The 25,022-nt window shown below is 46.4% G+C and overlaps 1 protein-coding gene across 2 annotated transcripts in view; it reads right to left on the reverse strand.

Moving 5' to 3' along the window:
* Positions 1-25,022, reverse strand: part of XYLB (xylulokinase) — a 370,041-nt gene that overhangs the window by 297,104 nt on the left and 47,915 nt on the right. For both annotated transcript variants that reach the window (XM_044293861.1, XM_044293862.1), the window contains exons 4-7: positions 22,655-22,735; positions 15,649-15,735; positions 15,442-15,570; positions 114-179 (exon numbers count right to left, since the gene is read on the reverse strand). In XM_044293861.1, coding sequence (XP_044149796.1) covers positions 114-179; positions 15,442-15,570; positions 15,649-15,735; positions 22,655-22,735 — 363 coding nt within the window. The remainder of the gene's footprint in view (positions 1-113; positions 180-15,441; positions 15,571-15,648; positions 15,736-22,654; positions 22,736-25,022) is intronic.

Genomic DNA, 25,022 nt, shown 5'->3' on the forward strand with positions numbered 1-25,022 from the left:
AGAAACCTACCCTAATGTAAGTGTCTCATTGATTCCTATGAGTAACAGGGGCTTCACTATATAAAATGGTATTCAAGGCTTGCAATAGTAGTGCCAGGGTGCAGGCAACTCACCTCACACTGGGAATATGCTTCTGGTTTCTGATTATAAATCTTCGCAATTTGATTTCCTGTAAAACGCTGACGGAATAAAAAAATATTTATTAGTGATGAGCATAGATTTATAGACAGTAAGGTAGATAATATTACTTCCTCTAGTGTGGTATTGGTGGCAGCAGGAAATTGCAGCATGCAAGTCAGCCGAGAGCCAGAGACCCTGACTGTCAGCACCTGGACATGACTCTGCCTGCGCAGCCCCAGGAGTCAACAGCACAAGTCAAAGGGGGGTGATAGGATTTAAAAGTGTGAACACGGACCTACGGATGGAGTAGAGTTAACTCTCCTGTTTTCTGAGATTTCTGAGTTATGTTATGTAATCTAAGCAAACACCTTCAATTGCTTTTCAATGGCTATGGTCTCAAGATAACGCGATGAGTTAAGAAATTTGAGTTAAGAGCTGGCGTGCTAACCCTGCTACATCTGTAAGTGCGAAGGTGTGAGTGCCCCAAAATCACAAGGTGATCAACCCTTATAGGATGGCCAGATGTCTGGCTTTAGGCAGTAAAGTCCAGTTTCCTGACTCCATGTCCTCTGTCTGGCGCAAGGCCTGGGCGGATGTTTGGGTGCCCTCGTTTTCTGTGGCTCGATGCTCAGACAGCAACAGTTTACTGTCTGAGCATGCGCTACAGCTACAGACTGACTGAATGAGGCTTTCTCTTACCCCAGGTCAGTCCCTAGAGCTGGGCGACACGTAACTGTGACTGACTGATGGTGAGCACCGTAGGTGTCATATCAGGTGTCCTCCTTTTTGGGGTTAAGCAAGTGGCCACCCTATCCACCACTGTCTTCTGGAAGGCCACGTCTGCAGGCTGTCATTACATATAGGTCAGGGACAGTGGTGGACATTACCAACACGGGAACCTGTATAGGAATATCTGTAAATTCTGCAGTTAAAGCAATCCTGTATAATGTGTAATCCTTAATGTACTGTATCTACGGTCTCACATAACAGAGTTAAGGGGGGCTGATTGAGAGAGACCACCATTCAGACTGAAGCACAGAGCAGGGATTGGAATTAATTAAGTCTTTCTACACAACCCTCTACATCAATCAGCTCCTCTCCTCCAGGTTTATAACATAATGCCTGCAGTTCAAACACCAAGTTCAGTGTTCACAGATCTGCTCAATCATGTAAATCCAAATCTGCAAATCTGAGCCCTAATAACTCAGTGCGACCACTAGGTGGCAAGCTATTTATCTGCAAGAATAATAAATATGGTCTGCAACGTGCATGGTACATAGAAAGTGAAACTGGTTTCATCTAAAAGTTTTGAAAATGTATTCCTGGGAGTAACATTTCCACCGAAGGATTTTATGTATATTTTTTGGTATATTTTGTATAGTATATGACTTGATAAGTAAAACATTATACATAAAACTATTGGGCCACTATAATTTATTAACCCCTTTGAGACACAGCCTTATTTCACCTTAAGAACCAGGCCATTTTTTGCAAATCTAACCAGCGTCACTTTAAGTGGTGATAACTTTAAAACGCTTTGACTTATCCAGGCCATTCTGAGATTGTTTTTTCGTCACATATTGTACTTCATGACACTGGTAAAATGAAGTAAAAAAAATAATTTTTATTTATAAAAAAATACCAAATTTACCAAAAATTAGTAGAAAATTGCAAATTTCCAAGCTCAATTTCTCTACTTCGATAATACATAGCAGAAACCAAAAAACAAAAATTTTTATTAGTGGCAATTTTGGAGGAGCTGCTCAACCCCTGACACAGTGGCGTGTCCTCAATTAGGGGGAGCAACCCGACCGCATGTGGACCGCGGTAATCGACTAGCCCCAGCAAAATATGCATACAATGGAGGACGTCGACGCGGTCCACATGCACCACAAGAGCAAACTACACAGAATGTAGCAATCATATGAAACACAGAGAAAGAATGCACCAAACAGATATAACACTGACTATACTGGCAAGACACAAATGAAGGTATTAAAAGCTGAGACTTTCGCCAATATATACCAGTGATGGATATATCGGAGCCCATCATGCACCACGTCACGGCTCTCAGCATGGCAAGGGGTCCTAACCGCTGCTCTAACTATGGTGTGAACACGGTCTGGGGGTGATATAGTTCAGCTCGCAGCAAAGCTTCCCACAAACGCCCAGCATGAATGCTGCGGTTGTGCGATGTGAATGAAGCCAGGCCGTGAGCCACACCCACACCAGACCATGTGATGGAGGTTACCAGGTGCAAAGGAGTGTTTAAATGCCAGGTAAAGGCAGACACACTCAAATCTAGCAAAGCAGAAACCAAAAAACAAAAAAATTTATTAGTGGCAATTTTGGAGGAGCTGCTCAACCCCTGACACAGTGGCGTGTCCTCAATTAGGGGGAGCAACCCGACCGCATAGTATTAGATAATACATAGTAATACCTCCAAAAATAGTTATTACTTTACATTCCCCATCTGTCTACTTCATGTTTGGATCATTTTGGGAATGATATTTTATTTTTTGGAGATGTTACAAGGCTTAGAAGTTTAGAATCAAATCTTGAAATTTTTCAGACATTTTCAAAAACCCAATTTTTAGGGACCAGTTAGGTCTGAAGTCACTTTGCGAGGCTTACATAATATAAACCACCCAAAAATGACCCCATTCTATAAACGACACCCCTCAAGGTATTCAAAACGGATTTTACAAACTTTGTTAACCCTTTAGGTGTTCCACAAGAATTAATGGAAAATAGAGATACAATTTCAAAATGTCACTATTTTGTCAGATTTTCCATTTTAATAATTTTTTTCCAGTTAACAGCCAAACCAAACTCAATATTTATGGCCCTGATTCTGTAGTTTACAGAAACACCCCATAAGTTGTTTGTAAACCGCTGTACGGGCACACAGTAGGGCGTAGGAGGAAAGGAATGCCATACGGTTTTTGGAAGGCAGGTTTTGCTCGACTGTTTTTTTTTTACACCATGTCCCATTTGAAGCTCCCCTGATGCACCCCTAGAGTAGAAACTCCATAAAAGTGACCCAATCTAAGAAACTACACCCCTCAAGGTATTCAAAACTGATTTTACAAACATTGTTAACACTTTAGGTGTTCCACAGGAGTTATTGGCAAATGGAGATGAAATTTCAGAATTTCAATTTTTTGACACATTTTCAATTTTAATTCATTTTTTCCAGTAACAAAGCAAGGGTTAACAGCCAAACAAAACTCAATATTTATGGCCCGATTCTGTAGTTTACAGATACACCCCATATGTGGTCGTAAACTGCTGTACGGGCACACGGCAGGGCGCAGAAGGAAAGGAATGCGATACGGTTTTTGGAAGGCAGATTTTGCTGGACTGGTTTTTTGACACCTTGTCCCATCTGAAGCCCCCGTAATGCACCCCTAGAGTAGAAACTCCAAAAAAGTGACCCCATTTTACAAACTACAGGATAGGGTGGAAGTTTTGTTGGTACTAGTTTAGGGTACATATAATTTTTGGCTGCTCTATATTCCACTTTTTGTGAGGCAAGGTAACAAGAAATAGCTGTTTTGGCACAGTTTTTATTTTTTGTTATTTACAACATTCATCTGACAGGTTAGATCATGTGATATTTTTATAGATCAGGTTGTCACGGATGCGGCGATACCTAATATGTATACTTTTTTTTTATTTATGTAAGTTTTACAAAATGATTTCTTCTTTGAAACAAAAAATATAATGTTTTAATGTTTCCATAGTCTGAGAGCCATAAGTTTTTCAGTTTTTAGGTGATTACCTTGGGTAGGGTATGATTTTTACTGGGAAGAGAAGACGGTTTTCTTGGCACTATTTTGGGGTGCGTGTAACTTTTTGATCGCTTGCTATTACAGTTTTTGTGATGTAAGGTGACAAAAAATGGTTTATTTAGCACAGTATTTATTTTAAATTTTTTACGGTGTTCATCTGAGGGGTTAGGTCATGTGATATTTTTAAAGAGCTGGTCAATATGGACGTGGCAATACCTAATAGGTATACTTTTGTTTTAATTTAATGTAAGTTTTACACAATAACAGCTTTTTTAAAATGAAAAAAAATGAATTTTTAGTGTGTCCATATTCTGATGAGGTGACGGTTAGATGAGTACTACGCCTTTTTGATCGCTTGCTGTTGTACTTTTTGTGATGTAAGGTGACAAAAAAATGGTTTATTAAGCACAGTTTTTATTTTTTACGGTGCTCATCTGAGGGGTTAGGTCATGTGATATGTTTATAGAGCCTGTCGATACGGACGTGGCAATACCTAATATGTATACTTTTTTTTCCCTATTTTTTACCAATTTTTTTAACTTTATTTGGGGAAAATTATGTTTTTGTTTATTTTTACTTGAAACTTAATTTTTGGGGGGGAAAACTAAAATTTTTTAACTTTTTTTCACTTAATTTTTTGTCCCACTTTGGAACTTGAACTTTTGGGGGTCTAATCCCTTTACAATGCATTCAAATACTTCTGTATTGGAATGCATTGGCTGTATGAGTAATACAGTGAGTATTACTCATACAGCTTCCGGCCTGTGAGATCCAGGGGGCTGTATCTCACAGGCTTGTCACCGGAAGGCAGCGCGATGCCTTCCTTAGGTATCGAGCTGCCTTCCATGCTATCGGGTCCCCTCTACAGCCGCATGGGGACCCAATGGCACAGCCCACCGCCGCTGCAAACCGCAGGTAAAAGCCACAAACCGCAGGTCTGAATTGACCTGCGGTTTGTGACGATCGCCAACGCGGGGGGGTCACGGGACCCCCCCGCGCATTTAGCCAAGGTGCCTGCTCAATGATTTGAGCAGGCACCTTGTTCCGATCACCGCCAGCCGTACCGGTATGTCATGTGTCCTGAAGAGGTTAAAGGGCTTCTGTCACCCCCTAAACAGCAATTTTCAGTATTGGATTAAATATAATTACTAATGTACGCAGAGTCCATATATACCCCTCTTACCTCTAGCTGTGCTTTAAATTCTTTTGAAATAGTACTTTTGTGATATGCAAATGTCTTCACTACCAGCAAGTTGGGTGGTTATTTGCTGGTAGCCGCCACATCCTCGGTCTAAAAAAAAGCCCCCTCCTCCACTTGATTGCTTGATTGACAGGGCCAGCAAGCACTCTCCTCCTCCCGCTGGCCCTGTCTGCAGCTGAAATCCCGCGCCTGCGCTGTACAGGTCCTCATTGGGCGCAGGCGCTCTAAGAGAAGGAAGCTCGCTTGGCTGCTCCTTCTCTCAGAGCGCCAGCGCCGAATGAGGACCGGTACTATTTAAAAAATAAATAAAGCAGAGCCAGAGGTAAGAGGGGTATATATGGACTCTGCATACATTACACTGAAAAGAATAGAGCACTACAGGTGCCAGCTTGCACACACTGGTAAAGCTACTTTCACACTAGCGTTTTTTGCAGATCCGTCATGGATCTGCAAAAACGCTTCCATTACAATAATACAACCACATGCATCCGTCATGAACAGATCCGGTTGTATTATGTCTTATATAGCCATGACGTTACCATTGACTTACATTGTGAGTCAGAACAGATCCATCTTGCTCCGCACCACATCGCGGACAGAAAAACTCTGCTTGCAGCATTATTGTGTACGTGATGGGAGCGCAGCCAAAAAGGAACGGAATTCATTTTGGTGCATTCTGTTTCGTTCAGTTCAGTTTTGTCCCCATTGACAATGAATGGAGACAAAACTGAAGAGTTTTTATCCGCTATTGAGATCCTATCACGGATCTCAATAGCGGAATTGAAAATGCTAGTGTGAAAGTAGTCTAACTATGAAGCTGTCTGACTTTCTAGTCCATCCTTCTCTAATTACTCCAAAGATAATTAACAGTTCAGTATTGATGGCCTATCCTCAAGATCCAAGGTCCAATTCCTGGCACCCCACCGATTAACTGTTTGCAGGGGGCAGTGAGCACCATGTCTCTTCCTAGGTCAGTGATGTCGCATTTATCGGTCATATGGCCTATTTGCAACTTATTCCCATTCAAGTGAATAGACCTGGGCTGCATTACTAACACAGCCGCTATGCAATATATGGTGCTGTACTTGCTATCCTACCATATGAGAAGCCACGGCACTCACCGAAGTACCGCAGTCTCTACAAACAGCTGATTGATGGTGGTGCTAGGCGTCAGACCCTCACCAATCAGATATGAGAATAGGTCATCAATACTGTACTCCCAGAAAACCCCTTCAACACCTGAGATTGTTTGCGGTAAGGGTAGATATACCCTCTGTGCAGTCTGGCATTGGCACAGGGCACCTGCAGGCACGAGACATACTGCTACCTTAAAATATAATAATGTTTTTTACTGCCTATTAATTGAGATTAATTGCAAGGAGCTGAGCTTCTTGCCGCCCATGTCTCATAACTACTGGTGGGCTTGTAACACCCCAGAGTTGTGTTATGACACTCCTCTACCCAGCTACAATCTCCTAAGAGCCTCTACCTTGTCATCTGATGTGATTTTACATTATGTCATTCACAACTGTGCATTATAAACCATGTTAAATGTATATTGTTGTAATTTCCATGTTCACCAGCAGGTGGCAGCAATAGTTTGGTAAGGAGTTAGGTTCAGTTTAGTATTTCTAAACTGGAATAGTTCATTCCAGCTTAGCTCCCCCTCTGTGAGCCCAGTGGGCTGTGCCCACATCCTGCAGTTTGGGTGGAGAAGGAAGTTAGAATCAGTCTGCCAGCCACCCCTGTTGGGTAAGGCTGTGCATGTGAGGAGCTCCCAGATATAGGGAAGAAAGCCAGGATCTTGTCTCGGCTGAGACATTGATAAAATCCCCAGCCTGAGCCCTGCAGCCTCAGCTGGATGAAACAGCAGATAACCTCCAGTTCCAGGAAGAAAGCATACCCTGAGAAGATAACTGTAAGTAAAGTCCAGAGACCCAGGAGAAGCCATATTCCTCCTCAGCTAGTCAGTCCCCATACAGCAGAAGATAGAAAGTGCAGAAGCCAAATTCCTGCCACAGTTTAGAGCTACAAAGCAGACGTCTTTTCCGGCAAGCTCCAGGTTAATAGAGCGTATGATATATTCCTGCCAACCATTGCTTAAAGCCTGCTGGGACCTAAGACTAAAGGTGTATCTTGCTTGGATGAAAGTTATCCTCAGTAAAGACGAGTTTGAACTTTATCTAAAGGTCTGATCTTGTCATGGAACCATGAACCAGACGTACAACAAGAGATAAGTGGGAATAAGAAGGCTTTATTGAAAATCAAGCTGTAAGCAAAAGTCCAAACGGATGGCTAAACCGAAGCAGGGTCTTGCGTAGCCAGAGGTCAGGAACCAGAAGGGTAGTCAGACGAAGCCAGGATCAGGAACCAGCGGGGTAGTCAGACGAAGCCAGGATCAGGAACCAGCGGGGTAGTCAGACGAAGCCAGGATCAGGAACCAGAAGCAGCAGCAGTCTTAGAAGCATGTGAACACAGGAGGACCAAGCAAGGAACTGAAGCCACAGACCTCCTATATATATGAGCTAGGCATCCAGCTCCTCCCAGTGGGAAGGAGGAGCCGCAGGGTGGGAGGCTACAAGAAACCCAGAAACCAAGATGGCCGCCAGCACATGTCAAACGAAGGAGAACAGCAAGAAGGTAAGACCATGACAGTACCTCCCCCTCAAGGGCCCCTCCTCCGCGGAGTAAGGAACGGTTTCTGAGGGAAGCGTGCGTGGAAGGCTCGGAGCAAAGCAGGAGCATGGACATCTGCGGAGGGAACCCAGGAACGCTCCTCTGGACCATAAACACGCCAATGGACCAAAAACTGCAAACTGCAACCGACCGCGGACCAGGCGTGAGTCCAGGATATTGCTCACCTCATATTCCTCACGATTGCCCAATTGGACCGGACGGGGCCGAGGAACCGAGGAAGTGAAACGATTACACACCAATGGCTTCAACAGGGAGACATGAAACACGTTGGAGATCCGCATGCCAGGAGGAAGCGCAAGGGCATAGGCTACCGGGTTTACCCTGCGAAGCACTCGGAAGGGACCAACAAAGCGAGGCGCCAGCTTGGGAGTGGGCACTCGAAGGTTGAGGTTGCGGGTGGACAACCATACACGGTCTCCGACCTGGTAGGAAGGAGCGGGCGCTCGTCTGCGATCAGCCTGGAGTCTCTGGCGCTGCGCAGAGACCTCAAGGGACCTCTGGATCTGTACCCAAGAAGCACGTAGGACGGAAAGGTGATCCTCCACAGCCGGAATATCCTGGGGAGAGAATACCTCCGGTAACACGGCAGGTTGGAACCCATAATTGGCCATGAAGGGAGACGTCCCAGAGGAAGAGTTCACCGCCGTGTTCCTGGCAAACTCAGCCCAAGGCAGGAGGTCAACCCAATTGTCTTGGTGATCGGAGACATAGCAACGAAGGAATTGCTCCAAGGCCTGATTGGATCGTTCTGCGGCCCCATTGGACTGAGGGTGGTAGGCCGAGGAGAAAGAGAGATGAATCCCCAACTGGGAGCAAAAGGCGCGCCAGAACCTGGACACAAACTGACTCCCCCGATCCGACACAATCTCCTTGGGCAAACCGTGCAACCGGAAGACCTCCCTGGCGAAAATCGTGGCCAACTCTTGTGCAGAGGGTAACTTCTTGAGAGGAACACAGTGGCACATTTTGGAAAACCGATCCACAATCATGAGAATGACCGTATGGCCTCGGGATGCAGGGAGGTCCACAATGAAATCCATCCCCAGGTGTGACCATGGGCGCTCCCCGGTGGCTATGGGTTGCAAAAGGCCCAACGGAAGGTGCCGAGGGGACTTACTCTGGGCACAAACGGAGCATGCCGCTACATATGCGGCGATGTCGGAACGTAGAGAAGGCCACCAGAACAGACGTGAAACAGCCCAGGACAGCTGATTCTTTCCAGGATGCCCCGCGGCCTTGGAGTTATGGTAGGTTCGCAACAACCGAGTGCGCAACTCCTCAGGCACAAAACATCTGCCGTTGGGTCTCCCAGAGGGAGCACCAGATTGAGCCGCCAAAATCTGCTCACCCAGGGGAGAGGTCAGACTGGTGCGAATGGCGGCCAGGATCTGATTCGGAGGTATGACCGAAGTCGGAATCGACTCCTCCCTGGACAGCTCGGAGTACTGCCGTGATAAGGCATCCGCTCTGATGTTCTTGGAACCGGGTAGGTAGGAGACCACGTAATTAAAACGTGACAAGAACAGAGCCCATCTGGCCTGACGTGGTGTCAATCTCTTGGCCTCAGAAAGGTAGGTCAGATTCTTGTGGTCCGTCAGGATGAGAACCGGAACCACCGAACCCTCGAGCAAGTGCCTCCATTCTTTAAGGGCCTGCACGATGGCCAATAACTCCCTGTCACCAATCTGATAGTTGCACTCCGCGGAAGACAGTTTCCGGGAGTAAAACCCACAAGGAAGCAGAGGACCCTCTGGTGTTATACGCTGAGACAGAAGGGCGCCTACTCCCGTCTCAGACGCGTCCACCTCGAGGACAAAGGGCAACCCAGGGTTGGGATGCGACAGAATCGGAGCCGACACAAAGGCGGACTTTAGAGCCTCAAAAGCTCGGATGGCCTCGAGCGGCCAGACCTGGAAATTACTGCCCTTCCTGGTCAGATCCGTGAGAGGCTTGGCTAGCATAGAAAAGTCCCTGATGAACTTCCGATAATAATTGGCGAAGCCCAAAAAGCGCTGCAGGGCACGAAGACCACTGGGCTGGGGCCACTGTAAGACAGCCGAAACCTTCTCAGGATCCATGGAGAACCCCTCAGCGGAAATGATGTAACCTAAGAAGGTTACCTGGGATCGGTGAAATTCGCATTTCTCAAGCTTACCGAACAGCCTGTTCTCTCGTAACCGTTGCAACACTCGTCTGACATCCAGAATGTGGGCCTCCATGGATTCAGAATATACCAAGATGTCATCCAAATAGACCACCACACACTGCTGCAACAGGTCACGGAAAACATTGTTGATGAATTCCTGGAAGACTGCGGGCGCATTGCACAACCCAAAGGGCATAACCAAGGATTCATAATGACCGGTCCTGGTGTTAAACGCGGTCTTCCACTCATCGCCCGCCTTGATCCTTACCAGGTTATATGCCGCCCTCAGGTCGAGTTTGGTAAAGACCGTGGCCCCTTTGAGGCGATCGAACAGCTCGGAAATCAAGGGTATCGGGTAAGCGTTCTTGATCGTGATGCGATTGAGACCCCTGTAATCGATGCAAGGCCTCAACTCACCACCCTTCTTTTTCACAAAGAAAAATCCAGCCCCTGCCGGGGACGAGGATTTGCGAATGTGTCCGCGTGAAAGCGCCTCCCTCACGTACTCCTCCATGGCCTCATTCTCCGCTACCGACAGTGGATAGACTTTGCCACGAGGAGGAACGGCACCAGATTGTAACTCTATGGCACAATCGTATGGGCGGTGCGGAGGTAGGGCAACCGCGCGCACCTTATCGAATACATCCCGGTACTCTTCGTATTCAGGAGGCAACAGAGAGTCCGAGGAAGTACACAGCAACTTGACAGGCCCATGGATGCAACTAGCCCCACACTGCGGTGACCACGAGAGGATCTCGGCCGATCTCCAATCGAAAGTCGGATTATGCTTCTGGAGCCAGGGGTACCCCAAGACCACCGAGTAGTGTGGAGACGAAATCACCTGGAGACAGACCGACTCTCTGTGAACGGCACCAATGGCTATCCCCACTGGAAGGGTCTCATGAGTCACGTGTGGCGGCAGAAGGGGTCTGCCGTCTATCGCCTCAAGAGCCAGTGGGGAACCTCAAGGCTGCAGAGGAATGGAATTGGCAGCAGCGAACACACTATCAATGAACAAACCACCAGCACCAGAGTCCACCAACGCCTGGGTCGTCACCGAGCCCCCGACCCAGGAGAGGACAACAGTGATCAGTGGTTTGTCAACACGGGAAACCGGGGACGAGGAGACTCCACCCAAGATCTGCCCCCGACAAGATCTCAGGTGCGAGCGTTTCCCGGACGGTTCGGACATGCCAACCGAAAATGCCCACCGAGACCACAGTACATGCATCGGCCCTCGCGTCTCCGGAGTACCCTCTCCCCCTCGGACAGGCGAGCAAACCCCAGCTGCATGGGTTCACCCCCAGACAAGTCATCCCCAGGAGGCGTGGGAGGAGAGGGAGGCACGGGTGGGACAGCAAACGTAGGCGCCAATCTGTTAGAAGGCCTCCGCAGGCTCTCCTTAAAGGAAGGTCTCTCCCTGAGTCTGGTGTCAATCAAAATCAGGAAAGAAATAAGAGACTCGAGCTCCACTGGTAGGTCCTTAGCTGCAACCTCATCCTTCAAGGCATCCGAGAGACCATGAGAGAAAGCAGCGACCAGAGCCTCATTATTCCAGCCCACCTCTGCTGCCAGGGTACGAAACTCAATGGCGTATTCAGCTACGGATCGTGAACCCTGTCTGATGGACATAACGAGCTTCGCAGCAGAGGCAGCACGAGCCGGCACATCGAATACCTTCCGAAGAGAAGCAACAAAACCGGAAAACTCGGCAACCACCGGATTGTTGTTCTCCCATAAAGGGCTGGCCCAGGCCAAGGCCTTGTCCGAGAGCAGCGAGATCAAGAAGCCCACCTTTGATCTCTCAGTAAGAAAGGCATGTGGCAGCAACTCGAAATAAATGCCCACCTGGTTAAGGAAACCTCGGCACTGAGTTGGCTCTCCCCCAAAGCGCTGTGGAAGGGGGGCAGAACCGGTCATACCCCGAGACACCGCAGGCGCAGCAACAGGTGTCGGGGTAGACTCTGGCGCAACAACCGGAGCGGCAGTAGGAGCGGGCCCAGGAGCGACAACCGACCCATCGGCAACGGAAGCGAAATAAGCCGTGCGTTCAAGCAGGGTTTGCAACACCACAGCGAACCGACCCAACAGGTGATCCTGCTGATCAAGTCTGGCAATCAGCGTAGGTAGCGAGGATGGCCCTGTACCGTCAGAATTCATGGCTTGGTCCTAATGTCATGGAACCATGAACCAGACGTACAACAAGAGATAAGTGGGAATAAGAAGGCTTTATTGAAAATCAAGCTGTAAGCAAAAGTCCAAACGGATGGCTAAACCGAAGCAGGGTCTTGCGTAGCCAGAGGTCAGGAACCAGAAGGGTAGTCAGACGAAGCCAGGATCAGGAACCAGCGGGGTAGTCAGACGAAGCCAGGATCAGGAACCAGCGGGGTAGTCAGACGAGGCCAGGATCAGGAACCAGAAGCAGCAGCAGTCTTAGAAGCATGTGAACACAGGAGGACCAAGCAAGGAACTGAAGCCACAGACCTCCTATATATATGAGCTAGGCATCCAGCTCCTCCCAGTGGGAGGCTACAAGAAACCCAGAAACCAAGATGGCCGCCAGCACATGTCAAACAAAGGAGAACAGCAAGAAGGTAAGACCATGACAGATCTCAATTACTGCTGCAAAATCCCTCTATTACTCCTCCTATCACTACACTCATTTTATTGCAAGTGAGCCAGGAGTCCAGCCGTACCCAGGTAGGAGACACCATTGACACAACTACCACTACCATGCAGAGACATTACACCACTCTGGTATTCCTAAACTGGGACATGAGTTATAACACCTTTGAAGGGCCCTGTATATTGCAATGCACCCCTTCCACTACAAACAAGGGTATATGGTTGAATCTTCCTTTTCTCCTCCTCCTCCTCTTCCATCATATCAACATGCTTATTCGTCACATATAATGCAGTGCTCCAGACAAAAAAAAATATATATATTATATACACCCCAGTGTAATAAACATTGGTGGCACAGTGTGCCCCCCCCCCCCCCCAACACCCCAGTATAATAAACAATTGTGGCGCAGTGCGCCCCCCCCAACACCCCAGTAAAATAAACATTGGTGGCGCAGTGCCCCCCCTCCCCCCGACACCCCAGTATAATAAACATTGGTGGCGCAGAATTGAGTTATCAATCAGTCAATCTTTTCCATGTCTGGGCCGGGTGAGGTTTCCCGTGTTGAATCAAATTAAGCCGCAGGCTCCACTCCTGGTGGTCCCCTTCCGTCAATACCTTTAAGTTTCAGCTTTGCAACCATACTCCCCCCCAAGACCCAAAGACTTTGGTTTCCCGGAAGCTGCTTGGCGGGTCATGGGAATAACACCACCGGATTGCTCTGCATTGTTTATGGTCGGAACTACGACAATATCTGATCCTCTTCGAACCTCCAACTTTCGTTTTTGATTAATGAAAACATTCTTGACAAATGCTTTCGCTTTGGTTCGTCTTGCGGCGGTCCAAGATTTCACCTTTAGCGGCGCAATATGGATGCCCCCGGCCGTCCCTCTTAATCATGGCCCCAGTTCTGAAAACCAACAAAATAGAACAGGAGTCCTATTCCATTATTCCTAGCTGAAGTATTCAGGCGACCCGGCCTGCTTTGAACACTGTAAATTTTTGCAATGGTCAGCTAAGCAGCAGGCACTCTCCCATAATTTTTTAGATGGTCAGCTCAGCAGCAGGCCCTCAACCATAATTTTTTCGATGGTCAGCTCAGCAGCAGACCATCACCCATAATGTTTTAGAGGGTCAGCTCAGCAGCAGGCCCTCGCCCCTAATGTTTAAGATTGTCAGATCAGCAGGCCCTTGCTTCAAAATGTTTTAAAGGGTCACCAGCAGGCCATCAATCAGAATTTTTCAAGGGTGTATATGATGCCCTTCTTTATGTGTAACAAAGGGTGTATTGGAGTGCTGTTTCCTAGTAATTTTTAAAGCAAATAGCGATGTGATCATCACTCAATCAAGTCCACGCTGCAGCGGGAAGGAGCAGTCTCCACATGTAGTTTCCAAGGAAATCCCAGCACCCATGTATCCACTTAATCAGTATTGTTTACTTTATTCTCTTATCATAGCATATATCCAAAGTAAGCTTGGACGCGTTTCGGCGCTATAGTCTTTATCAACAAGTATCAAACACATTCTCATCTAAACAAATATACAAGAATAAATAAATCATGTGCACATGACTCTATCCTCACTTTAAATGTATCAATTGGTGATAATGTTACATCTATGATGACACTGCCACACAGAAGTGAAACTCTTGTCGATTCGCAGTTTTGTAATTATCACCCAGGATTGGGTGTCTGACGTCTTGTGCACGCGATTTATTTATTCTTATATATTTGTTTAGATGAGAATGTGTTTGATACTTGTTGATAAAGGCTATAGCGCCGAAACACGTCCAAGTTTACTTTGGATATATGCTATGATAAGAGAATAAAGTAAACAATACTGATTAAGTGGAAACACGGCTGCTGGGATTTCCTTGTAATTTTTGGCAGCCCTTTCACTTAATGCATAGGCTTTATGAGTATTGAAGTCCCACTACATGAGCAATTGTACCACAATGTGAATGAGGCCCTCCTTTATGCGATATAAAGGTTGTATCGGAGTGCCTCTTGCTTGTAATTTTTGGCAGCACTTGCACTTTATATACAAGTAAATATATAGGAAAGAATGTTTCCTAACAATTTTTCCTCTAAAATCGATTTTATCTTTGGTTTTGTGTGTGTTATTGTCAGTCTGTTAAAGCGGCGTACTACTAGGACAACATCGTTCCCAGCAGCGACCTGGGAGTCCAAGATGCACCCAGACATCCTCCCCCTGCTGTCCCAGAACCATTTCGGTGGTGTTTCCATCAATCTCTGACCTTTTCCTAAAAACCAGGCACCCTACCCTCTTGAGAGCAGGGCCTGGATTAATGCTCGGGTTCTCCCATTGACTTCCATTACATTCGGAAGCTCGGTAGAGCACCCGAGCATGCCGATGTGTTCAGCCAGAGCACCCAAGCACTTTGGTGCTCGATCAACTCTATTAGTGAGGAAAACTGCTCTGACGTCACAAAGGTGTATTACTCAGGAAAGCTGCTTTGAGATAACAACCCACTTTAATCAAGTGAGCTACTGTGACACTCCAACTAAGTTAGACATACCATATGTATCAGCCAAAATCAAAGGGCCTATATACCATACTTATTGGTGTCTGCCCCCGCTTTTACAAGCATGTGGACTTGAAGACAAGTATTGATGATTTCACCATGCAAGCAATGTGACATCACACTCCGTGACCAGCTATGTGTCAAACCCTTCCGGGCACTGGAAACGAATCTGCTCCACTGACACCATCAGATGAGGTTACTCTGCTGAGCTCTCTCACTACAGTGCGGCTTAGGGGGTCTCGGTTACAGCCTGCCTGATAAAAAACTTTCCCACATCACAATGACAGAAAAATCCATTTATTATTTAGTGCTAACCTCATATGCTCGAGATCCAGTAATATTGGCCAGTACTTGTGGCCCTCCAATGGATTTTTCAAGATGGTGGCACTCAGCACTTGTACTGGAATCCATCCAGATAGGGCTATCACTGACGGAGAAACAAGTCTAGAGAAGGAAATATTTTTCATTATAATTGAATTAAATCAAATAAATAGTAATTTATAATGCAGTTTGGGGACCTACCTGCAGTGCAATGTGCAGAGGGTGCTCGGCGGGCAAATGGTTTAATACCTCTCTGGAACCAGTTTTCCAATACACACTGCCATGTTGCTGTATCAAGATATGTAAATATGAAAAACCACTCAACACCACATTCCCAGAACTGAATAAATAAGGGAGCTGTGACAGCTTCATATATAATCTAGTACATTATAATGACATCGATAGAGCTCTACAGATGATGAATTGTCTTATAAACGGTCCACCCTCAATTATTTTACCAAGCTATAAAATAAATCTGCAAGGTAATTAGTGTAGCGTGAGATTGCCTTAAATTGTTCATCGTGTTTGAGATAAACTAATTTGCATACAACAAACTTAAAGGGGTTTCATCTGGGACATTGATGGGATCACTAGGATATGCCATCAAAGTCAGATAGGAGAGGTTCCCACCACTAAGACTCGCACATATCTCTAAAACAGGAACCAAAAGGTGAAGAAGACTGCGCGGTGCATGTGCGGAGTGGTCCCCATTTCTTTAGGAGTTCTGAAAATAGACTAGCAAGCATGCTCTGTCTATTAGAAATTAATTTAAAAAAAAAGGGGGTCAGTCAGCACATCCCAATGCGCAGGTGCACGTTGCTATGGCTGAAAACACAACATAGAACAAAACATACATTGCAACAGCACTTTGCAAACCAAATAAAGTACAAAAATGTATTATATTGCTAATGTTATTTAGTCGTGCACTCCTGATCAGCCTGTTTGCCTCATAGGCTGATTTTAAATTAGCATGAGTATAAAGCTTAGTTTGCTCTGCATGCTTGTTGGTACTTGTAGTCCCTGGATTCAATGGAGGCCATTTTGGCACCAAAAATGATAAACACCAATCTCCTGAACAGGATCCCCGAACTGAGCAGAGAGAAGCCTTGCATGCTTGGTTTCTCTCCATTAATTTCTATTGGACTACCAAAAATAGCCGAGCCTGGCTCGGCATTCTCATAGAAGTGAATAGAACGGTGGCAGTGCTTACTCGGTGCACTTTCTATTAATTTCTAATAGAACAAAACATACAATGCAACAGCACTCTGCAAAGCAAATAAAGTACAAAAATGTATTATACTGCTAATGCTATGCTTATAAATTAGAGATTCTTGGCAAATCATTTTGTACAAAATTATTTGAGCCCGTCTGCCACACGTCAAGGCGATCTCTGTAAGACGATCTCTGTAAGAAGTGCACCGAGTAAGCACTGCCACCGTTCTATTCACTTCTATGAGAATGCTGAGCCAGGCTCGGCTATTTTTGGTAGTCCAATAGAAATTAATGGAGAGAAACCAAGCATGCAAGGCTTCTCTCTGCTCAGTTCGGGGATCCTGTTCAGGAGATAGGTGTGGGTCCCAGAAGTAGGACCCACACCTATCTGACATTGGTGGGCTAAGGTAGGCTGGAAATTACAAGTGGTCATGGAAAAAACTAACTACCTATGGCCTCAATGTCGTAGGTGAATCCAAAATTGACAGAAAGCAGAGCAACACAATAGATGGGGCCAATACAAGTTGCAAGGGTCACAGAATACCATCCCGACCCACAGGACCAAACACAACAGTGCAGCACACAATACCTCCCCAGCAGCTGTCCCTCTGTGGTGGCATAATAAGTGGCGACGTTCTGTCCTCCTCCCCCAACTGTCTCTAGGCGGTCAGATGTAGGTCACAATGCCAAGCCAGCCCTTCTGCCCATGCTGCCTGGATATTCTCTAATAATGACCTCTGTAGTTTTCCCACTAGTATGTACCCAGCCAGCAGCAGTGAGGAGGACTTGGTGACCTTTTGGGCATCGGCCCACCAGGAAAATTCCATGTAGGTTCTATGGCCGGTTCGTCCCTGTTGATGGGGTGGCATATCCTACCAATATGCCACCAATGTCTCAGTTGCGACAAACCCTTTAAATGGGTAGTCTCATTAAAGAAAACCCCTTTAATCGATTAAGAATTAGGCCATTTTTGGCCACAAGAACAAAGACATTTTTATTTTTTTATTTTTCATCTCAGCATAAAGCCTCATGCACACGACAGTTTATTTTCACGGTCCGCAAAAACGGGGTCCGTAGGTCCGTGATCCGTGACCGTTTTTTCATCCGTGGGTCTTCCTTGATTTTTGGAGGATCCACGGACATGAAAAAAAAGTTGTTTTGGTGTCCGCCTGGCCGTGCGGAGCCAAACGGATCCGTCCTGAATTACAATGCAAGTCAATGGGGACGGATCCGTTTGACGTTGACACAATATGGTGCCATTTCAAACGGATCCGTCCCCATTGACTTTCAATGTAAAGTCTGGAGTTCTTTAATACCATCGGATTGGAGTTTTCTCCAATCCGATGGTATATTTTAACTTGAAGCGTCCCCATCACCATGGGAACGCCTCTATGTTAGAATATACTGTCTGATATGAGCTACATCATGAAACTCAGATCCGACAGTATATTCTAACACAGACGCGTTCCCATGGTGATGGGGACGCTTCACGTTAGAATATACTACAAACTGTGTACATGACTGCCCCCTGCTGCCTGGCAGCACCCGATCTCTTACAGGGGGCCGTGATCAGCACAATTAACTCCTCAGGTGCGGCACCTGAAGGGGTTAATTGTACTATCATATCCCCCTGTAAGAGATCAGGGCTGCCAGGCAGCAGGGGGCAGACCCCCCCCCCCTCCCCAGTTTGAATATCATTGGTGGCCAGTGCGGACCCCCCTCCCTCCCTCTATTGTAATAAATCGTTGGTGGCACAGTGTGCGCCCCCCATCGCCCCCCCTCCCTCCCTCTATTGTAATAAATCGTTGGTGGCACAGTGTGCGCCGCCCATCGGCCCCCCCCTTCCCCCCTCTATTGTAATAAATTGTTGGTGGCACAGTGTGCACCCCCCATCGGCCCCCCCTTCCCCCCTCTATTGTAATAAATCGTTGGTGGCACAGTGTGCGCCCCCCATCGGGCCCCCTCCCTCTATAGCAGTAACAGCATTGGTGGCCAGTGTGCGGCCTCCCATCTCCCCCCCATCATTGGTGGCAGCGTAGTTCCGATCGGAGTCCCAGTTTAATCGCTGGGGCTACGATCGGTAACCATGGCAACCAGGAAGCTACTGCAGCCCTGGTTGCCATGGTTACTTAGCAATAGTACAATAGTAGAAGATTCATACTTACCTGCTTGCTGCTGCGATGTGTGTGACCGGCTGGGAGCTCCTCCTACTGGTAAGTGACAGTTCATTTAGCAATGCGCCGCACAGACCTGTCACTTACCAGTAGGTGGAGCTCCCGGCCGGACACGAACATCGCAGCAGCAAGCAGGTAACTATGAATCTTCTACTATTGTACTATTGCTAAGTAACCATGGCAACCAGGACTGCAGTAGCGTCCTGGTTGCCATGGTTACCGATCGGAGCCCCAGCGATTAAACTGGGACTCCGATCGGAACTCCGCTGCCACCAATGATCGGGGGGGGGGCGGGAGATGGGAGGCCGCACACTGGCCACCAATGTTGTTACTGCTATAGAGGGAGGGGGGGCCGATGGGGGGCGCACACTGTGCCACCAACGATTTATTACAATAGAGGGAGGGAGGGGGGGCGATGGGGGGCGCACACTGTGCCACCAACGATTTATTACAATAGAGGGAGGGAGGGGGGGGGCGATGGGGGGCGCACACTGTGCCACCAACGATTTATTAAAATAGAGGGAGGGAGGGGGGGCCGATGGGGGGCGCACACTGTGCCACCAACGATTTATTACAATAGAGGGAGGGGGGGGCCGCACTGGCCACCAATGATATTCAAAATGGGGAGGGGGGTCTGCCCCCTGCTGCCTGGCAGCCCTGATCTCTTACAGGGGGATATGATAGTACAATTAACCCCTTCAGGTGCCACACCTGAAGGGGTTAATTGTGCTGATCACGGCCCCCTGTAAGAGATCGGGTGCTGCCAGGCAGCAGGGGGCAGTCTTGTACACAGTTTGTAGTGTAGTGTACATCACCATGGGAACGCCTCTGTGTTAGAATATACTGTCGGATATGAGTTTTCACGAAGTGAAAACTTAGATCTGAAAAAGCTTTTATGCAGACGGATCTTCGGATCCGTCTGTATGAAAGCAACCTACGGCCACGGATCACGGACACTGATGCCAATCTTGTGTGCATCCGTGTTCTTTCACGGACCCATTGACTTGAATGGGTCCGTGGACATAGGACAGGTCTTATTTTTTTGACGGACAGGATACACGGATCACGGCCTCGGCTGCAAAACGGTGCATTTTCCGATTTTTCCACGGACCCATTGAAAGTCGATGGGTCCGCGAAAAAAAAACGGAAAACGGCACAACGGCCACGGATGCACACAACGGTCGTGTGCATGAGGCCTAAGAGAGACAAATTTTGCATGGCTATGGGATTATATTTTTTCAGGACAAATTGTAGTTTTTAAGTAAACCATTTCGGGGTACGTACACGTTAGAATTTAATATTTCCGAATTTAATTTTGGGGAACAAGAAAAATATAAATACATTCCACTTTATTTTCATGTTGTTCATCACTGACCTACAATACATGTTTTATAGTACATGTCGGCCATTCAAAAAACATAAGTCATCGACAGACTAAATCTGTCAGAGCTATAATGACTGATTGTTGCTGACTCTATGTTCTGAGTTCTGACTCAAAATGGGAGGTAGAGATGGCCTTGCGGTTCGCCCGGCAGTCATTTTGCGGCAAACTTTGCGTGTTCGCAATTCGCCAAACATGCGAACATATGGAGATACTCGCGCCCGCCATATTCTTTTACATTGTGAAGAACTTTGACCCATGACACATCCATCAGGTGGTACAGGACAGCCAATTGAGACGTTTTAGCACATGGACATACCCCCTACCTTCTAAATAAACCTGATCTGGCCGCCATTTTACATTCAGTGTTTTGCCAGTGTAGGGAGAGGTTGCTGTGTGGAGCAGGGACAGGCTGTTAGAGACACCAAACACTAGCTAATAGGGCCACAAAAGTCCTTTTAAGGACTGGTATAGGTGTGCTATCGATAGGTGTGATACACAGAGGGGTGCGATTTACTTATAATATACTTTTATAATGAGTCAAAAACACATAGATCTATATAGTGATCACCTGGAAGTCAGGGGCCTAGGGGCTAGGGGCTTACTAGGGCCATTTAAATATAGGGTAAGGTTCCGGACGGGGTCGCTCTTATCAGGGCGGGTGGTCTTTGGTTAGGCCATCAGGATCAGAATAGCACCCGCCTGTTGGGCAATATCAGGGACAGTTCTTTGCCCACCCTGTCCTTCAATACCACATCATCATCTAGCCCAGGGATAGATGTTTTTTTGCTTTCCCTCCAGGATTCATGGATGTGCACTGGAATCCCCCGGATTGTGGTAGGACATATGGTTTCTGATTTGGTGCCGTCGAGAACCCGATTTAGTGCCGCCGAGCACTTGTTATTGCCTACCACATCTATGCTTTTTGCTTAAGTTTAATAATTTTATTTCTTTTCATTTTGAGGGATATCTTTTTCATTCACACGTCCGCAAAATGGGTCCGCATCCGTTGCGCAAAAGCAGACCCATTCATTTTCAATAGGGCCGCAATGTGCTGTCCGCATCCGCATTTGCGGATCCGCACTTCTGCATCCGTGCTTCCGTTTCCGCAAAAAAATAGAACATGTCCTATTTTTGTCCGCAATTGCAGACAAGATTAGGCATTTTCTATTATAGTGCCGGCGATGTGCGGTGCGCAATTTGCGGATCCGCAAAACACTTACGGACATGTGAATAGACCCTCATAGTAAAATTATTAAAGGTTACGTTTTATCTTTATGTATATTCTAATGGGTTGCCTTCCTTGTACAATGTTATAATATACTTCCTATGTTAGAAAGTATATTATAGTGCATTTGTATTGTGCGGCAGTTGTGTCCGTTTCTGCTGCGATACTGCAGGTACATAGAGGGACAAGCGTTATTGGAACAAATAATTTCTACTGGTGTGATATACCAGTCGTCCCCCCAAAAAACTGATTGAAGCGGGTGGTTATACACCAATATACTTTCTTTATAGTGCATTTGGATACTGGATAGTGCATTTGCGCATGTGCGTACGCGAAAATTATATTGCGGATATTTTCGCATCGAAAAAAATAATGAATGGAGATCACAAATTCGAATAATACAGCTGGTATGTCACTGTCCATGTTGTGGGACTATTTGTGCACTTCTAGTAATTATTTCTTGGCTGCAAATATGAGCTGAAGGTTTTTCAGGTTCACCTGCCGTTAAAATTAATGGGACCAGTCACGAACTTGCGGTTTGAGAACATTTGATCGCGTTTGCGAACCGTCCCGGCAGATGTTGGTCAATTACTAATGGGAGGTCATGCACCTTCTATGACACCCATATGCACAAATTGGGCATATAGACATGGGTTGTCAATGTAAGACAACCCCATTTAAAAGTAAAATGAATTAATATCATTAATCATGTAATTTAGTAACTGAATTATGGATCCTGATTGTTTAACAATATTCTATGGTCACTATGTATCGGTAGATATTGCTTAAAAGTATCAATGACTCCGATAGTTAGATGGGTATATTGTCATCTTATGCATGTATGGCACATCCACAAGATATATCATAAATATCTGATAGATGCGTATCCCATCTCTAAGTACTACACCTATCTCCAGAGGTGTCCTCAACTTCTCGTGCTGCCTGGTGCCATGGACATTGTGAATGGAGGTGTAGCTGACCATGCATGGCTCTCCCCATTCACTGCTATGGGAGATCTGTAGACAGCCAAGCAAGAGTACCTCTTTGTGTAGGTTCTACATATAAAACTCTTATACAACTCTCTCAATATACATTCTGATACTAATAGCTGACCTCGCCACTGTTTATTGCACAAACTACTGTATAACGTGCCTGTACCAATAATGGCCACTGATGACTTTCATCTCCACAGATTGCAGCTCCTGCATTTACCTGACCAGTTCCTGACAAGGCTTTGACTTTGACAAAGCTGAATCCCGATGACTTCATTCTATCCAGGATAAAATCTAGAGCCTGTGTAGAGCAAGAGAAAGAAAACAAGATCAGAGAGGATATAGTTGATTTATCATGTTAAAGCCTACTGATAAACCACTGGAATTAACAGATTACGGCTGGAATGTGTAAACCAGGTCTAAAGCCTTTAATTTTACTTTATTTCTCATACAGAACAATTCACTCCACGTTATGTTTAAAATGACGCTCCCTTTTGAAGAACTTGGTTGTCCATGATTTCAACTTGTGGAAAAGAGCATGAAGTTTTACACCAAAAAATAAAATAAAACTAGCTTATCTGCTGCTCTGGTGGTTCCTGGCATTCTGCAGTGTGGAGGTCACACCCATCATTCACATGACTACTGCAGACAATCACAGCAGACAAGTTTATATATATATATACAGCATATGTTGATGTTGTAAGCTCTGTACCGGGGTGGGCTCCCCAGGATACAGTGAAGTCACGAACGAGAAAAGCAACTCTGACACCAGCTTTTGCTAAACAGACTTTTTACTGCAATATGAGACTGAACGCAAACTCCAACCTCTGGAAACATAAAATGGATTTACATACACTCAGCCCGCAGGGTGAGACCCTACAAAGGCTACCAGAAAGAATTGCACAGTTTGCCTACTGGCGGGAACAAATAAAACAGCCACACCGTACCTGTTATTACCCTAGAAATGCCATGAACGATTAGGTGGGTGTATGTTACAGGCTGGCCTGCGGTGCAACATGAAAGTTCACAATCTTATCATGAACTACAATATTCCCCCTCCCATAACTGATCCTATGGCACGTGCCTGCGTATTACTCCTGCGCAACATGCTGAGCTGGATTGAGTCGGTGAGATCTCTATCAGTTCTCAACTGTGCAATGTCTAATTTTATTATGGAGTCCTTTTGTGAACTGTAGAAACGCTTTTTGGCCTGACACACAAAACAGAGGCCCTAACTAGCTAACTACAGGCCTGGTCTAGTCTCTAGGCGCCAAAATCACAATAAGGTGCGTGCACGATCTTACCAACCCGGGTCTGCTCTGTCTACGCTGATGACTCCGAACCAAACAAGCAGTCTATAAAACACATATGCGGTACCGCAGAGCAAGTAGTTTTTTCCTCAGCTCTCATCAGCACTCCTGGCAGAAGTCCTCTGTCACCTGGGCAGAATCCAGGTCCTGAACAGCCATCAGCTTAACTTGACTGTAGCTGTGGTCGCAAAATGTTGATCTCACATTTGGATGTGACTGGATTCACACCTGTCTGTCTCTCTGTGTCATCTCAAAATGGCGACTTCTTCTTTCTCCTTCAGCCTGGCAACTCCAACTCTCATGAATATGGAAATATGTATATCTAGTCAGTAGCTGTGCCTGGGAAACGGCGACATCTTGTGGCCAAACAGCATTAACGTCAGACCAGAACATTTAATTTAATTCACATAAACTGTGTTCTACAATGATAGCTGTTTCCCCATCTCACAATGTGATCACAATAAATGATGTACGTGATGTCAATGCTACAGGCCCACCAGGGACTACCAAAGCAGGAATGACAGGAGTGAGTGGTTCTGAAATGACAGGAATGAACAAGTAATGGATAGAGTTGAGCGGACACCTGGATGTTCGGGTTCGAGAAGTTCGGCCGAACTTCCCGGAAATGTTAGGGTTCGGGATCCGAACCCGATCCGAACTTCGTCCCGAACCCGAACCCCATTGAAGTCAATGGGGATCCGAACTTTTCGGCACTAAAAAGGCTGTAAAACAGCCCAGGAAAGGGCTAGAGGGCTGCAAAAGGCAGCAACATGTAGGTAAATCCCCTGCAAACAAATGTGGATAGGGAAATGACTTAAAATAAAAATAAAATAAATAAAAATTAACCAATATCAATTGGAGAGAGGTCCCATAGCAGAGAATCTGGCTTCACGTCACCCACCACTGGAACAGACCATTCTCAGATATTTAGGCCCCGGCACCCAGGCAGAGGAGAGAGGTCCCGTAACAGAGAATCTGGCTTCATGTCAGCAGAGAATCAGTCTGCATGTCATAGCAGAGAATCAGGCTTCACGTCAGCCACCACTGCAACAGTCCATTGTCATATATTTAGGCCCAGCACCCAGGCAGAGGAGAGAGGTCCCGTAACAGAGAATCTGTGTTCATGTCAGCAGAGAATCAGTCTGCATGTCATAGCAGAGAATCAGGCTTCACGTCAGCCACCACTGCAACAGTCCATTGGCATATATTTAGGCCCAGCACCCAGGCAGAGGAGAGAGGTCCCGTAACAGACAATCTGGCTTCATGTCAGCAGAGAAT

This window comes from Bufo gargarizans, chromosome 5, assembly GCF_014858855.1.
Source record: "Bufo gargarizans isolate SCDJY-AF-19 chromosome 5, ASM1485885v1, whole genome shotgun sequence".
Classification (NCBI taxonomy): domain Eukaryota; kingdom Metazoa; phylum Chordata; class Amphibia; order Anura; family Bufonidae; genus Bufo; species Bufo gargarizans.